Here is a 15,699-nt window from a genome sequence, read left to right as displayed (position 1 = left end):
TTTTCGTCTGTTGCATTTCCTTCCGAAAGTTGCCATTTATTTCATCGCGGAAAAGCCGTTTGCAAACAAACAGAAAACGTTTGTTCTTTTTCCATCCACGTGATTGATTGCTTTTGCATAATCGAACCCGTAATGTGATTATCGGGTGGGATTTTGTGTGTGTGTTTTTTGTTTGGTGATTATTTTTTTCAGTTTGCACACAATTTTAGTCTGATCGAGTGGAAATGTATTGCAAATTAGTTTTCGGTTTTCACGCCAAAAATCGTCCGGGAATCCCATTAAAAACAGCAGGCGCTATTGGAAAATCTCATTTTCCCTAACCGTGCACCGCACGGGAGCCACCGAAAGTGTTGTAATAAAATTTCCAGAAAATTTCACCCACCCCTCCGCCAAACACTTGATGCTTGTAACACTTCTTGTCCCCCCCTCTCCTCCGCCAGGCACGCCGAAGAGGACATCGAGATGCTGTCGAGAGTAATTAGTTTTGATGAGGTTGTTAAAACATCAATCGAAACATTCCGCAACACGTTCGGCACCGACCCGGACCTCGCCACCTGCGCCCCCGGCCGGGTCAACCTAATTGGCGACCATGTCGACTACAACGATGGTTTCGTTCTGCCGATGGTAAGTGTTCTAGGTTCGTGCGTTGGAGCCGTTGTCGATCAGCAAGGGTTGATTTTTAGGATTTGTTTCCGATTGAACGCCTTCCTCCTCCAAAACCCTCAAGCGGACCGATGGAACATGTAAAACATTAGTAAAACCCTTGTCCGAATGACCATTCAAAGACCTCCAACCCGCTCGGTTTCTCCCGGTTGAAACATTTTTCATCACACCACGCCTGATGGTGACGAGATTGATGTCGAATCGTTTGCCAATGCCACAACCTACCACTATATAACACAATCAACCCAGTGGTGGTGAACCTGGAGGTGTCATGTACCAGGGATTGTCCAGTCATAATTGCCTTTGGGGGGGAGAACCTTTCACCAGGAGTATGTTGCGGACCAGTGGATGTTGATTTGAATTTTCCATCTTAATTATAAGGCTGGCAGCAAACGGAAAGGGACCGGGGTTGACGTTTGCGAACGGTTTAATTTGAACTGGTTCCAATCAGCTCAGAAGTAATCAGTGGGTTTGACAAGATTAGCTCGTGATTGACTCTTGAACCCCCATACAATGTCCACCAACTGACATCAGAAGATGGGACAGAATTTCAAACGAAATCAGTCATCAGGTAAATGACAATCACATGGTTGATTACCTTTGCATGACACGCGCTGGTTAAAAATTATAGGAATTAAAATTAGAAACCCCATTTTCAGCATATCGGTGACAGTGGCGGAATAGGAATTAATTGGAAATTGATCAATACATATTTGTCATTTTTGTTTAACCTACCGGTCGCTGAAAAATCAAACAGCTTATCGTTGCCAATTGGTTGTGACATTTGCGGAAGGTGTTAATTTATTAAAATCAATCTCATCGTTTGAAAGCTTGGCGCAATTATTGATTGCAATGTGCGATCCAGTCCGACGATGTCCCATCTCCGATAAGCCCTGGAACTCTGGTTGAAACTCGTCAAACATGCTGTAAACGTATGTAGCGCCGAAACGGTGCCGAAGACCCCGCAGCGAGAGGCCGGTTAATGGTACACTCGATGAAAATCGATTTATCAGCCCATCCAGCCAATGGGCCAGACAAGGCCTTATCAGCAAAGCCACGGTACCCTTTCCCAGCGGGAAGAGGAAGAGACTGCCGGTGGAGGCTCGTTGATTAAAGAATAACACTTGTCGGTATTTTATCGCCACCGGGAACCGTGCGAGATACCTGCGGCGCGTCGACGTGCAATATCAAATGAAAACAGTGCCGGTGAAGACACCAACATCGACAACAACGCGGAAATGTCATAAATCCAGCAATTTATGTTTGTTTTTTGTTCTACTTTCTATGCTCCACGCTGGCGTTACATCATATGAGTGGCCTGCAAATAGTTAGCGATAGTTTAAAACAAAACGGAAACAACGTTCAATCCAATCCCCACTTTATCGGAACTTTATTTGTGCAGCAATTGAGCTGATGGCGTTAATATTTTATTTAACGTGCACAACACCCCGAGATAAGGCAACTACTGCACGGCAATTATATTGATTCAACACAAATGCAGAAGGATTAAGTGATAAGCTTTGAGAAGGTTGCATGCAAGGTTTGGATGCTTCTCTTTGAAGATTTCCTGGAAATTTATCTTCCTACAAGAACGATGTTCATTATTTCTTACTGATGAGAAAGATCTATTGTTGCTGCTGATTGTGAGTGATCGATTTTTATATTGAAGGCTATAGAAATTGTTTTATCAAAACTAGTGCATGTGTATTGTAGAATCACAGCAAATCCTTTTATCGTAGTTTTAGGAAGGAGAGATATTTACTATTATCTAGAAAGTTTGTTTTACGCTCTAGGAACTATCAGACGTTTTTAAATGAGACATTAGGACGAATGAAATAGATTTTAAGCAAAATGCTTTTATGTTTAAATTGATTTATACTTATAAGCCTTTGCAAGTGTCAAATAGTTAGAAAAGGCTAGAGGAAAACTATTAACAATAAAACTACCGTTTACATCAAATCGAACTGAGGTAAACATTTGGGACGGTTCGGGGAAGACCAAAGTTGAACAGAACATATACCGACATATTTTATCTCAAACCCTACTGTCAACGGGTATGCATACTTAAATAACCTTTGTTACTTGTGCAGTACTGGAGAGCCTTTTAATTTACAAAACATAAACTTCTCCTGTGTGCAGTTGGCACAAGAAGTCAACCGAAATTAATTTGAACAATCGAAAACAGGAACAAATTTCCTCCGCTGGAGCAGGACTAGCAAAGAAAAATCATAAACGCGTACAAAGTCCATCGAATCGGGGTCCCGCACGGTTCGTGGAAACTGCCTGCAACCGAAACTAATTGTTTGCCCCCATTAATTTCTTCTCACCCGTATCTTCCCTCTCCCTCTCTTGCACAGGCACTCCAGTTCGGAACGGTGATCGTCGGAAAGCGCAACGGCAGCGAGTCGACCTGCGACGTGGTCACCTGCTCCGAGGGCATCCAGGAGGGCTCGAAGCGGGGCCAGTTCGACAGCGGTTCCATCGGCAAAGGATCACCCAAGTAAGCCCGCGACCCACCGCCAACGCACGCTAGTTAATTAATTAGCCACCATTTTCCCGGGATTTTCCCGGACCCACGGACTCACGCATCATTTGCATACAGTCGCGCCCGGGACTCGGGACTCGGGTGTTCTGCACCTTGTGCGCATAATTTATCGTCCTGTGAGGTGTGCGTGCTTGCATGCGTGTGTGTGAATGGCCGTCCATCGGCATGAGGCAGTTTGAGTAACACCATCGACAGTTGGTTTTCGGTTGGTTTGCATTGAAAATGATACCAAAACAGAAAGCTTCGATCGAAGCCGTGGCTATGGGGGGGGGCCGGGGAAAGGACGAATGAGGAAAAGCGGTGGTGAGGGAAGGAGAAAAACACAGGACAAACACTTGCCGGTACACGTCCGGTGCGTGAAATTCCGCACTGCAGCAGCCGACCAATGCGGCCCACCTCGGGTTCGCCGGGCGGTGGGGGGGGTGGGTGTTTTCCGGTGGGTGTTGGGCGGGTGTCGAGGTTCTTGTTCAACATTCGACCAGCCCACCAGGAAGCAACAGCCGCTCAACGGTGTTTTTACACCCAGGACGTACCAAGGTAGCCGAAAAGGTAGCCGGGAAAAACTTCCGGATAAACCCTGGGGGAGGATCCTCGGGTGGGACGATCAATTTTCCCGGTCGTGGCCGGTGGAGGGCAGGATTTCCTTATTTTTGTTTATTTTCTCCAACGCTGCTGCAGCATCCCCCCGGTGATTTCCCTTGTGCGCGTGTGTGTGTGTGTATGCCGCGTGTTTGTTTGGATTTTCGGGTGTGCGCGCCATGGCGACGTCGAAGAAAATGGCGCGTTCATTTTCATATTCATGTATTTAAATTAAATAATACGACATCAAAACTCGCGGAAAATTCACTCGTATAATGAATGTGCAAACGTGTACATAATTCATGCACCGCACACCGCACTTCCCCCGGCGTTGGACGATGTTTGCCAGCGGAAAACCGGCCCCGGCAGAAAGACTCCCGTGTCGCCCGCGGAAAATGGTCTAGCGGGCCCACGGGAGCCTTTTCCGGGTGTCGAACGTAATGTCGTGGTTGTTTGTATTTTTTAATTCTATTTTATTTATTTTACCTTAAATTTCGTGTGTGTGCGGAGGTGTGTTATTTTTTGCGCAGACTACAAGAAAAAGCGGATAAGGAAAAATCCCCACGCGCTTGGGTGTGCATGTCCCACGTGTGTCCTTAGCCAGGGTTTGTGTTTTTTTTGCGCTAGATTTTTATTCAAATTCAGTCGTACCTCATTCCAATGTTTTCCACCTGCAGACACCTGCTTCTTTCGACATGCCATAGGTTTTCCATTTATTCTCGCTTTCCTTTCGGAAGGTTGGAAACAACAAAGACCAGAGCAAAGCCAGAGTAAATCGCACTCTCTCTCTCTCTCCCTCGCTATGCGTGGCAAAACAACCTAACACGGAAAATTGATTAATTTCCCACGCGCATAGGACGGACTCGAGCTAAAAAAGCTGACCATCCTGGTTCCCTCGGGAAGGGTGGGTGGATTTTCCACCCGACGAGCGCCCCGGAGTTGGAGTTCCGTTTCCGGATCCCGACTGCATCGTTTGGTGTTGGTGTTTTGAGGCGAGGCGAGCATCGAAAACATGTGTCGTCCGTTCGCCCGGTTGGTGCAGTGTTGTTGGAAGATAAAATTTGATTAAGTCCTCCCATCGAACAAACACACACACACACAAGTACACACTGACACCATCGGTGTCGCGTGCAGAAGAGATTATACACGCTACAAACAGCTGCCGAGGCCAACCGGAGGGGGACCGGTCAGCGCATTCGCCGGATCGGTTCCGGATTCTGTTGTCAAATTAACCGGGAATTATTTCACCCGGGAAAAGTGGCCCGCTGGAAAATGCCCGGTGCGAACGGCGAACCGGTGGTAATATTCGATCGCGCGCCGATGATCGTAAGTGGATTATTAGCGCAGCAGTGGCGTCCTCCCCATCGAGGGACACGCGATGGCACGAAGCGATTATCTGTGATTAAGTTGGTTGATACATTGCTAATGTGGATCCCGATGCGAAATCAGATAAATATTTTAAGCACCCCCAAGGTTTCAGGGGTTTTTTTTTCCTCCCCCTCGCGTTCTATGTGATCCTGATTGATTATCGCGTCGTTTGGAATCCGTTTTCCACCGGACACGGTTGTAGTTCACGGCCTTTTTTTCCTTTTTTCCATTCAAATAGATCGCGATAGTGGCAGAGTCGGTTAATATTGATGAGGCTCACCGGAGCATAATTTAGGCAATGTCACTCGTTTTTGTCGAATTTTTACGCATTGTTTTGGGTTTAAACTAGATGCAAATTCATTTAATCGTTTTTAACACAACCCGTCGGGCAGTGTTTTAAAAATGCACCATGCAGAAAATTCACAAATTGAACACTTTTGGTTGAAAACCTGGTTGCATAAATTGAACATAATGTTTTTACTTAACAAACAAAACAAGCGTATCAAATTGTGTTGGGAATGTTCTTTAGTTTCAAAGGATCGAGAAGGCTCATGAAGAGATAGAAAAAGTAAAGCAGTATAGTGATTGAATTATTTAAAACATTCTAGCATGGATATGAATTAGATAAAGGATTAAGGATTGGGAACTTCGTCGTTCGTTAACCAGTGAACCAATTTGCGATGTATTGTGGTGTCAACTTTGTAGATTAAAAAGTTGTCAACTGGGATGCAATTCAAGATCATCTCAGCACTGCTCCACATTAGTCCTGAATTATAACACGTACATATTTGAACTCAACTTATTACATTCAATTATAAGCGTACTACAAATTTAACTACTGAAAGTAAACAAATCTACAGGAGTATCTCATCAGCTGGATGGCAAAACTATATCGCACAACTATGCACCACTTTGAAGCAGTTATTATATCTGGCACAATTTAATTACGTTTTTTCAAGTACACTTCCGGTGGGCTTTGGCCATAATTTGCGTGGCTTTACTCGGTGATCCCGCACCAGTTTTTCCCGCTCATTTCTTTTTTCCCCACCGCAACGTCCCACCTCGGCCGTGTTGAGCTGCTTTTTCCGGCCAGCAAATCATTCGGATTGAACTAATTTGAGTGGCTCGAGTTAATTGCATTTATAATTAGCAAACTTCAACCTGTGGCATCAACGGGCCCTCATCCTTCATCGTACCCCCATCCCTGCGCCCCGCGAGGGTACGATTGTGTAATCAATGGTTCGCCATGTAGCTTCGACACACAAACACGCACACACACACACACACACCTACACAGAGGCATTTTGCAAACGTAATCATTATAATTGGAGTGCGAGTTCTGTCCTGCCTTTTTCCTTTCCGCTTCACAAATGAGCCCATTTTTCGCGCGCCCATCTTTGGGCCCATCGAATTTTGGGGATTTTGGCAATATTTGGCTGCTTTCCCCTCCCTCCTGCTGTTCGATTGTTTATCCAGGAAAGCTAGTGGTAAGGGAGGGTTTCGAAAGCGCGATTGAAGTGGAGGAGGTGGTGGCAAAATACACACCAAAGCTAATTTCCACGTCGAAATGTAATTGAAATCCAGCCGGTGGTGGGTCTTTTTTCGGACCTTTTTGTTTTGGGTCTGCGGGCACAATAGAGAATGATTGAATTTGGTGTGTTTCGCCCCGCTTTTCCGGCTTCCCGAGACCCGGGTTTTGGGGAATTTATTTACGCCCCGCGAGCAATCCTTCCGTGAAGGGTCATTTTCTCGTGCGATAGATTCTATTGGTTCGCTATTGGCAAGTATCATGAATCATTTTTATACCGTTCGAAACCAATTTTCACGCGCATTTTCAATTGAAGGGTATTATTTTCAGCTTTCGGGCAACGAGAAAAAAAAACTATTTAGAGCAAATTAATTTTGCACCTGTTCGATAGAACGGATATGAGAGTTAGTAACGCTTGGTTTTCCCTCCCGATCAGATGGCTCAATTACGTCAAGGGTGTGATGTTCCACTTCCGGCGGCCAGTTCCGGGCTTTAATGCGGTCATCCACACGAACGTGCCCATCGGTAGCGGACTGTCGAGCTCGGCCGCCCTCGAGGTGGCCACGTTGACCTTCCTCGAGCAACTCACCGGACACCGAGCCGGCAGGTAAGTGATTTATCACATTTTTGTCTCCGCAATGAACAACTTTCCATCCCATTCCGTTTTTCCAGTGCGGCAGAAGGTGCACAATTGTGCCAACGAGCGGAACACACGTTCGCCAACATGCCCTGTGGCATTATGGATCAATTGATCGCGATCGGAGGCCGAGCTGATCACGCATTGCTCATTGATTGTCGGTAAGTACTAAACTAACACTTAAAAGTGTCACTTTAACTAAAACAACTAACAAACCGTCTACCAAGTAGTTTGTAGATTTGAAGCCATAAAACAGAAAAATATTTTAACTTTGGATTTGCTTGGGAGGTCAAACAGTATTGAAGGAAATAAGGCATCCTGATTCAATACAAACATCTCCTTCAAAATGTTGTTAATAGAGGCTTTGTCTAAGAAAACATATATAAATGTTCATACTAGTACTCCAACTACGTTACCTGCCATTTTTTAATTTATTCGTCCAACAAATACTGCCGATTATTTTGAAGGAGATGCGCTTTCATTTTTTGATTTAAAAAGTCAAACAATTTTTTTGTTTGTTTCAGGTTTTGTTGCTTTTGAAGTTCGTTAAAGCACACTTTTAACTAATGCTTCACATTTTTAAACATCAAACCATTATAATTGCTATCAAAAGTTACCGGGGTAACGTAAAAAGGTTCTTTAATGCATCTTTTATTTTTTCAACGGAACATTGATCAATTATTATCGTATTGACCTATCCATAAAGCAATGTTTATGATAGCATTCGGAGGTATTTCTTGTAAATAGTTCTGTTTTTGATATTCTATGGTATTTAAAGACAAATTTTGTCATGTACCTGCGTACATCTAACTATTTGCAAATTCATTCTTTCGATAATTATTCAATTTTGTAACAGAATGTAGTGAAAAAAAAGCATTTTATTTTGACAATGACATGCTATATGATAGAATATTTGTTTTGCATAAAAGCAAGCGTTGGAAGTGAACATTTTCCTGTACGTTCAATATGTTTTGCCAGCAAGATTAAGTCCCGGATGTGCAATAACTAAGGTGACTCTAACATGCACCGGAGCTACAAGAAGTCATCTCGTGTAAAGGGAAGGAGAAACACTTTCCTCGCATCCCGCATCAAAAACATCTCATCCGAGCTGATGTGTTGCACATCCATCATTTGTTTGTGCCTGGATTTCAAACATAATTCCCCTGCAAGTGGCCAGCTTTGGTGGCGGAGCGGTCCCCAGATCCCCTAGCGTCGTTGCATTGTACGACCGGGTGCTCTTTTCGCTTCGCCAAACTGCGGTAGATGGCAATCGGAACCGTGCCATTTCCTCCGTGCGAGAGCGCATCCGTTTAGTTCGAAACAGTCGAGAGCCTCCGCTGTCGACGCCGACACGTGTGGAGGGCGAGCCATTTTTGTGATTCCAAAGCATTATCCCGAAGCGTGACATGAACCCGAGTACGCCGAGTACGGTGACAGGAGGGGGCCGTTTTAATCCTTCCACGGTTGGGAGAGGTGCGGGCGAGTAAACTATTGAGCGAACGTGTCTTTGTGCAAACATCGGCTCGGAGCCAGCCACTCAGGCCACCGGGGTGTTATTCGAATTAGCCAAAGGAAGGACGGTCGGACTGGAGCGGGCTCGAGCTTCCTTTTGTCGGATGCATATCTCTTTAATTAAGGTGCACAAATGAATCCTGACAGCTATCCGTCTCTAATCCGGCTGCCGGGGAGTGGCTTGAAGGGTGGTTCCCGTATCGGGCTTACCTTGGGGAGCCACTCGAAACCACGGCAACCTGCATCAGGATCCCCTCGAGCCCCGGCAACGGCTTAATTCCTGGCTAATATATTCGTGGTGGTGTTCAAGAATTTCCGAAAAACATTCCCTTCCAAACCTCTTACTACCACTTGGCGAAGGGAGAGGGGGGGAGGTAAAGTGCAGCGGAAGTGTCCGGCCATTGTCAGATGTCCCCTTCGTTTCCGTAAACTTCCGCCAAGAACCGCACGTCCCTTTTCCCTCGCGCCTCGTGGAGTAATTCAGAACAGGATAACACCCACCCGAGAATTGGCCAACAGAGGGGATAGGGGGTGGGTGGAGGAATGTGATCCGGTTCGAACAATTTGGTTCGTTGAGTGCCACTAAACCGGAAAATTCAGCACAGCTCGGGTTGTCGCCGGCCGAAGAGCTACTGAAAGGTTGCTACTCCATTTTGTATCGGTCTCGTGTCCTTGTTGCTTCCAATATTGTGATGAAGGAAGCAAAACAGGAGCATCGTCCTGCTTTCGAGGATTATTCCGTAGCTTAGATACGGGAGTATCTACTTTCGAACTTGCTGTTCGAATGCGTTGCTTTAGATGGTGTTCTCTTAACTTAGGAGATAAGAAGAATGAGTTAGAAACTTTTTTCCAATTTCCTATAGCTTGTTTTTGATTTAATTTTTCCAATTGATATTTTATTTATTATATTTTATGTCAGTTATGATTGACAACTTTTTTCTCTTTTATTTCACTTTTTTAATTCCTTACTGCTCTTTGTTATAGCTTTTTTATTTTATCTTCGTTAGTTTCTTTATTCCATTAATTTATATTTAATTGTTTTCTAATGCAACAAAACCTTAGTTTCAGTTGCTCTATGTAATCGATTTGCCTTTCATTACATGTAATGATTCGGTTGGACTTTCATGAATCTGACATTTTCAAACGTACATTCGTGACCGGAATCTGTCTCACAATTCATTGAAAAAATCTCACTCCGCTCTCCTACACTCGCGGAGAATGCATCGAACACACGTCAAGCTACAATTTGTCGTATCGGTCTTATCTTACTTCCGGCCTGCAACTCCCTGGCAGCGGTGGGGAAAAAGGTGTCGAGTGTCGGGCACGACTCGAAGTCAAAGGAGTCCGCCGGAAAATTACGACCACACAGGGGACCCTTTCTTCGTGGTGCTTTTCCTTCCGATCGCAGTATCCTGAGTAGTAGTGTATCGCTGTATGTGTGTGTGTGCATGCATGCATGCAGGCTTGCGCTTCGCTGCACCCGTGCCGGAAATGGGCTGAATGCAGCGGAAACTCGATTTTCCGGTGTTTCCCTTGGTGAAATCTTGAGCCGACGGTTGGGTTGTGCGAAAATTACAGACGAGTGCTTGCGTGTTTCAATCTGCCACATTCGATCGGAGCGCGGCGGAACCAACTATTTGCCGGTTTCGGGGTGAAACGTAACGCAGGAGGAAGGATAAAAGGAGGAAGGACACATGTCAACAGAGAGGCGGAAATATGAAACATGCGATTGCACAAATATGCTACCCGGAAGATACCGGATTGTTCCGGAGGTTTCGGAAGTCAATATCAGGCACTTGTTTCTGTGTGTGTGTGTGAAGATACATGTTCCTCAGAAAGGATTGAAATGCATTAATGTGTACTTGCAGTTGAAAGGAGTTGCATTACTTCGTCCTGATCGACACGAGTTGCAAATCCATGGGTTGCACAAATTATACACTCGCCGCAACGACAAAGAAACGAACAAAATGTAAAAGTGACACAGGGTTCTGTTAAAAGAATTTATTTCAAATGAACTATGAAAGACAACATAAAGGTGTTTGAATTTTCAACTCTTGTAATGCATCAATTTTCATCAAAATTCATTAAGTTGATTTACTTTCATATTTCACTCGAATCTGGAAAACTTGATGGAAAGTTCAGATTGTATATTTTGTTTGTATTTTTGCTTCATTGCCATGAGTTGTAAAATGTGGAATTTACATCTTTCGAGCTAAGATAATTTCAAATAATTTAGATTTGAATCCAACATATCTTTTTAAAGGGTAGCTACCACTAAGGTTTATTTTTTCCACCGAATGAAAGGTTGATAAGATAATTAGTTTAGAATGATAAATAGCATTTAAAAGCAAACGTGTTAAACATTAATAAGCGAGGTTTTAAAATCTATTTAAGAAATAAAATAATAGTTCAGCAAATTTTAAGTCACTTAAATTAATTTCACACGAACACCTTGAAGCACAAAGGCTGGAAAATCGTTCTCTCATCTCAAACGAAATGGAAACTTGTAGAAACTTACCACATCATGCTGCTTAATATGAGTTAAAGAGAAGAAACCCTCGGAAACAATTGTTTTTCCTGCATCCTCGCCCTCGATAACCACCCTCCGGAACGCAGTAGGATCTGAAAGAAATTTTCCGACCAATCGGGAAAGCGATTCTTTCGAAGATTCGATCTAGCGAAAGAGAGAGAGAGATTAACTCCGACGTGATAACAAAACCGGAGCCCTCGCTCGGATGCAACGATTGATGGGATCGGAGGAATTGAGTTGCCTTCACCGATTCCGACACATCACTTTCATTGGCACATTTCCTCCCTCCCTCCCCTTGCCTCGCACACGGTCTTTCCCTTTCACGTTGAGGAAGAAAACGGTTCCACTCGACGTGAGACATTGTTGGGACGGTCTTCGGCTTCAATCCTCGCCTGGGGTTTGAAATGGTTCACAGTCTTCTGTAATTGTTCCGAGTGTTATGTGTGTTTACACACACACACACACATATGTGTATGTTGAATACTTCATCGTTCTACAGCCGAGTTGGTTCCTTTTCCGTTCCAATCCGGTCGGGAAGGAAAGGATCGTAAAATGCAACAATCTTTAGAGTGAGTGAGCTCTTCCGGAAAAGCCGGCTTGTTACGGACGCTTACGTCGTCGCTTCCTGGCCGCTTCTGCTGCCGGTGCTGCTTTCCCGGGAATTTCCCAGCTTCCAGATGGATGATGCTTCTGAACCGCTCGATTCGGAAGATTTAATGAAAGCCGTAAAATTAACAATTTCATTCGCCCTTGGGTCGATCGTTGGTGCTGTTTATTTTTTAAAACAAGTCCGTTTACTTGCTTTCTTGGGTTGGGTTTTTTTTCCCCCCATTTTCCACCATATTGGTTCCGAGGTTTTATTACCTCGGAAAAGAGCTCCCGTAGGAATGCTTCGGTGCTTCTCCTTCTGAAACGCCTCGGTCGGTTAGTTTTGGGTGTTAATTCCAGGATTTATATGACATCAAACCACCCTCCCGAGTCGGTCTCTCGTCCTCCGTGTTGTAAGGGCACTCGTTGTAATGTTTTTTTTGTCCGGTAATTTCAGAAACCTCGCCACCGAACCCATTCCGTTCGAGGCTCCCCATCTAGCGGTGTTGATCTGCAACTCGGGTGTCAAGCACGAGCTGTCCTCGAGCGAGTATCCGGTGAGGAGGAAGCAGTGCCAACAGGCCCTCGAGCTGATGGGTCTGGACAGCTACCGGGATGCCTCGCTTGACCATCTGAAGGGTGAGTTTCAACTTGTTCCGAGCCGCGGAGCTTCCAATCAGACGGAGAGCTGCATGTTTCCGGCATTTGATTTGACCAACGGCGAGTTATCTGGTTCGTGGTTGCATTTTAGAGTATTTGAAATGTAATCGATAACAGCTTTAAGTCCAGAAGCCTTTACCTTTTGCGGGGAACAAGCTTCCATATTAATCTAATCCAATTCAATTAAATCAAATGAGGTTTTACCAAACAGTTTAATTGTTGCTATTAATCCCCAAAGGGGGTCTTAGAGGAACAATAAGAGTTATTTTTTAATATGACAGTGAAATTTGATAAAACTTTTTTAAAGATAATTGAACGCAAGAAGGCACCTTCACACCTTTCAAAGAACTAATCCTTCTCCATAATTTCTATATTATCCCCACGAATCTCCCCATGCGGATGCCATTTCTGACACCTGACACGTGAAATGCACAGCGCTCCAGAACGCCAGCGAGCTGTTGGTGCGTCGGGCCCGGCACGTCATCACGGAGATCCAGCGTACGACGGAAGCGGCCGCGGCACTGAAGGCTAACGATTTTGCAAAGGTAAGTGTCGGCAGTTACCCTCAACCGAGAAGCTATACATATTTTCCGGCAGCTGTTGCAAAACAGAAAGTGAAACTAACTCATTACAAACGAAGCTAAATGGAGCCGAAATTCGGTGGAGATCGGTTTGAATAGGTACTTAGAGGTGGAGAGTTGAAATTTGCGCAACATGTGCCCCCCCTTTTTGAATCACCTTCGAAAACTATCGGCTGTGGGGAGATCATTTGTTGTTTTAACTTAACGAGGCACTTGAAATGGATTTGTACCAGAAGGCGGCAAATCAATTGAGAGTGGATTGGAGTGATGGTTAAGAAATGTGTTGAGAAGCACGTTTCTTTGAAGTTACATAAGTTTGATAATAAAAGTAGAGAATTATTGGGCAAAGTGTAGATTAGAATACTGGCTAACTTCAGTGATTATCGTAGGACGTTCCCAATCAACATCACAAAAGAGAAGGATAAATATCTTGTCTTCTAAACACTAACATAAAATTTATCAAAAGTAACAGAAAAAAATTATAAAAAGTAAACAACAAATATACATAAAAAAACATAGAGCAAACGAAACAAATGACGTAAAAAATCGGAATAGGTGCAGGCAAATTGTAGATGTTGTGGTATCCCTTAGAAAGCCTCTGCCAAGTCGCAAACGTTGTAGTAATTAAAGTAAAAACAAGCATAAATTCGGATCCTTTTGAAAACATTTAAAGATGAAATTAATTTTCCTGAAAAACCCACCTTGATTTATGAAATCAATTTCAAATAAGTTGAGTTTTGCTTCAAGTTCAAACTATACCTTATTCTAATCGATTCCTTCCGCAGATGGGCGCCCTGATGAACGAATCGCACCGATCGCTCAGCGAAGACTTCGAGGTGTCCTGCCACGAGGTGGACCTGTTGGTGGAGGCGACGCTCCAGGCGCCCGGTGTGATCGGTTCTCGCATGACGGGTGGTGGCTTCGGCGGATGCACCGTCACCCTGATCGAACGTCAAGCCCTCGCCGACGCCGTGAAGCACGTGGACACGATCTACTCGCGCAAAACGGGCGGAAAATTTCGGGCCAAGTTCTACCTTGCGCAACCAGGCAATGGCGCTCACAAGCTCGATCTGAGTAAATACCTCGGGTGAGAAGGGCCTGCTCTTGAACGGAGACAACATTCCAGCTTTTGCTATACAACTATTCAAACAACTATGAAGTAGGAACAAATAAAACCGTGCACTTTGAACGGACTTTCTCTGGTACACTTACCTTTCAAATTTCAACGTGTTAATAGATTTGGCAAAAGAAACATACTGAACACATTGATTGCGTTTTGGTTGGGTTTCTTTCCGATTTTATTGGTTTTTTTTACAAAAGAAAAATTTTACCATTTACTTCCACTCTGCTACTCCAGTTCTCGAGGACCGGCTGCTTACCTCCTCGGTTTCCTTAATTCATCATCTTTTTTCCAATTAACAACACGTTCAGCACAGTTCTTGAAACATTATCCTCCTATCTCGGAAATTGATGGACAATTTTGAGCCTGCAAGCCATTATGCTTCAGTATATCTCATCGTTTTGAGGTTTTTACTCGACATTCATCTTGTCACGCTTCTTTTCTACTCGTTTTACTTTCCATTTCATTTCTTTCCTGTACTTCGGTCGTTCAAACCCTATAATATTTTCTTTCGATTTGCTCCAACTTAAATATCTGGGTTTCTAGCAACACCTTTAGCCACCGTTTTTTTTTTATTTTCGAGAGTCAATTTTTCGTTTGTTTTGTTTTCGTCTTCCCTTCTTTCGATTTTCCTTTTCCCTTCTTTCAATCTTTCTTCTCCAACAGTTTTTTTTTCTGTTTTTCAATTGTTTCATCGTTTGTGTGGTTGGATGTTTGCTCCATGTTTTACGTTTATTTATTTTTTAACTTAAAAATAATTATATTTACCTAATATAACACCATATCACCCCTGTTTCTTTTTGTTTTGTTCTTGTTCTTCTTGTCTGCCCACCCGGACATGCGCTTTTCGTTTGTTTCTTCTATGATGTTGATTCGTTTTGCTCTGCTCTTGCCCGCGTTCGTCGGTTACGTTCCTTGTTATGTTCCTGTGCCTTTGCAATGTTTCTTCCATGGTTTTGGATGTGTGTATGTGCGTGAATGAGCATGAGTTTGTTCTCGAAACATAAACGTTCTTCCCCCGACGAGGCTTCATTCGAAAGCAAAAGAAAAACAAATCGTCCCCGCGGAACAAGAGTTGGTTTGTTCATGTTGCTATGCTCATGCTGAGACGCTCCCGTTCCAACTTCCCTTCTTCACGTCTAATGGCTGCGATGGGTCTATACACAATGCTTCCCTTCCCGGTGAATCGCAAAAGAACTGCCAGCTGCTTCCGTCGAAGGCTACAAAAACCGGCTGGTTTAACTTTACCCCCTCCAGGATTGAGTTTTGGCGCTGAAAACATTCCCTCCAGCTTTTACTGTCTGTTTCAATACATTAACATAGAGCGCCCAGATTTCGCTTTTAAACCCCCTTTTAGCAACATGTTTTCCTAGGCTACTACCGGTCGG

General features: G+C 44.1%; 1 protein-coding gene across 1 annotated transcript; it reads left to right on the top strand.

The window, feature by feature from the left end:
* Positions 1-457: 457 nt before the first annotated feature.
* LOC131287267 (galactokinase-like) lies at positions 458-14,321 on the top strand. The gene is made up of 7 exons (XM_058316302.1): positions 458-624; positions 3,021-3,163; positions 7,120-7,290; positions 7,356-7,481; positions 12,408-12,603; positions 13,054-13,155; positions 13,977-14,321. The coding sequence occupies exons 1-7, from the start codon at positions 463-465 to the stop codon at positions 14,280-14,282; spliced, it is 1,206 nt and encodes a 401-aa protein (XP_058172285.1). The 5' UTR covers positions 458-462; the 3' UTR covers positions 14,283-14,321.
* The last annotated feature ends 1,378 nt before the right edge of the window (positions 14,322-15,699 follow it).

Source organism: Anopheles ziemanni, chromosome 3 (genome assembly GCF_943734765.1).
Source record: "Anopheles ziemanni chromosome 3, idAnoZiCoDA_A2_x.2, whole genome shotgun sequence".
Classification (NCBI taxonomy): domain Eukaryota; kingdom Metazoa; phylum Arthropoda; class Insecta; order Diptera; family Culicidae; genus Anopheles; species Anopheles ziemanni.
This window is presented reverse-complemented; position numbering and strand designations above follow the sequence as displayed.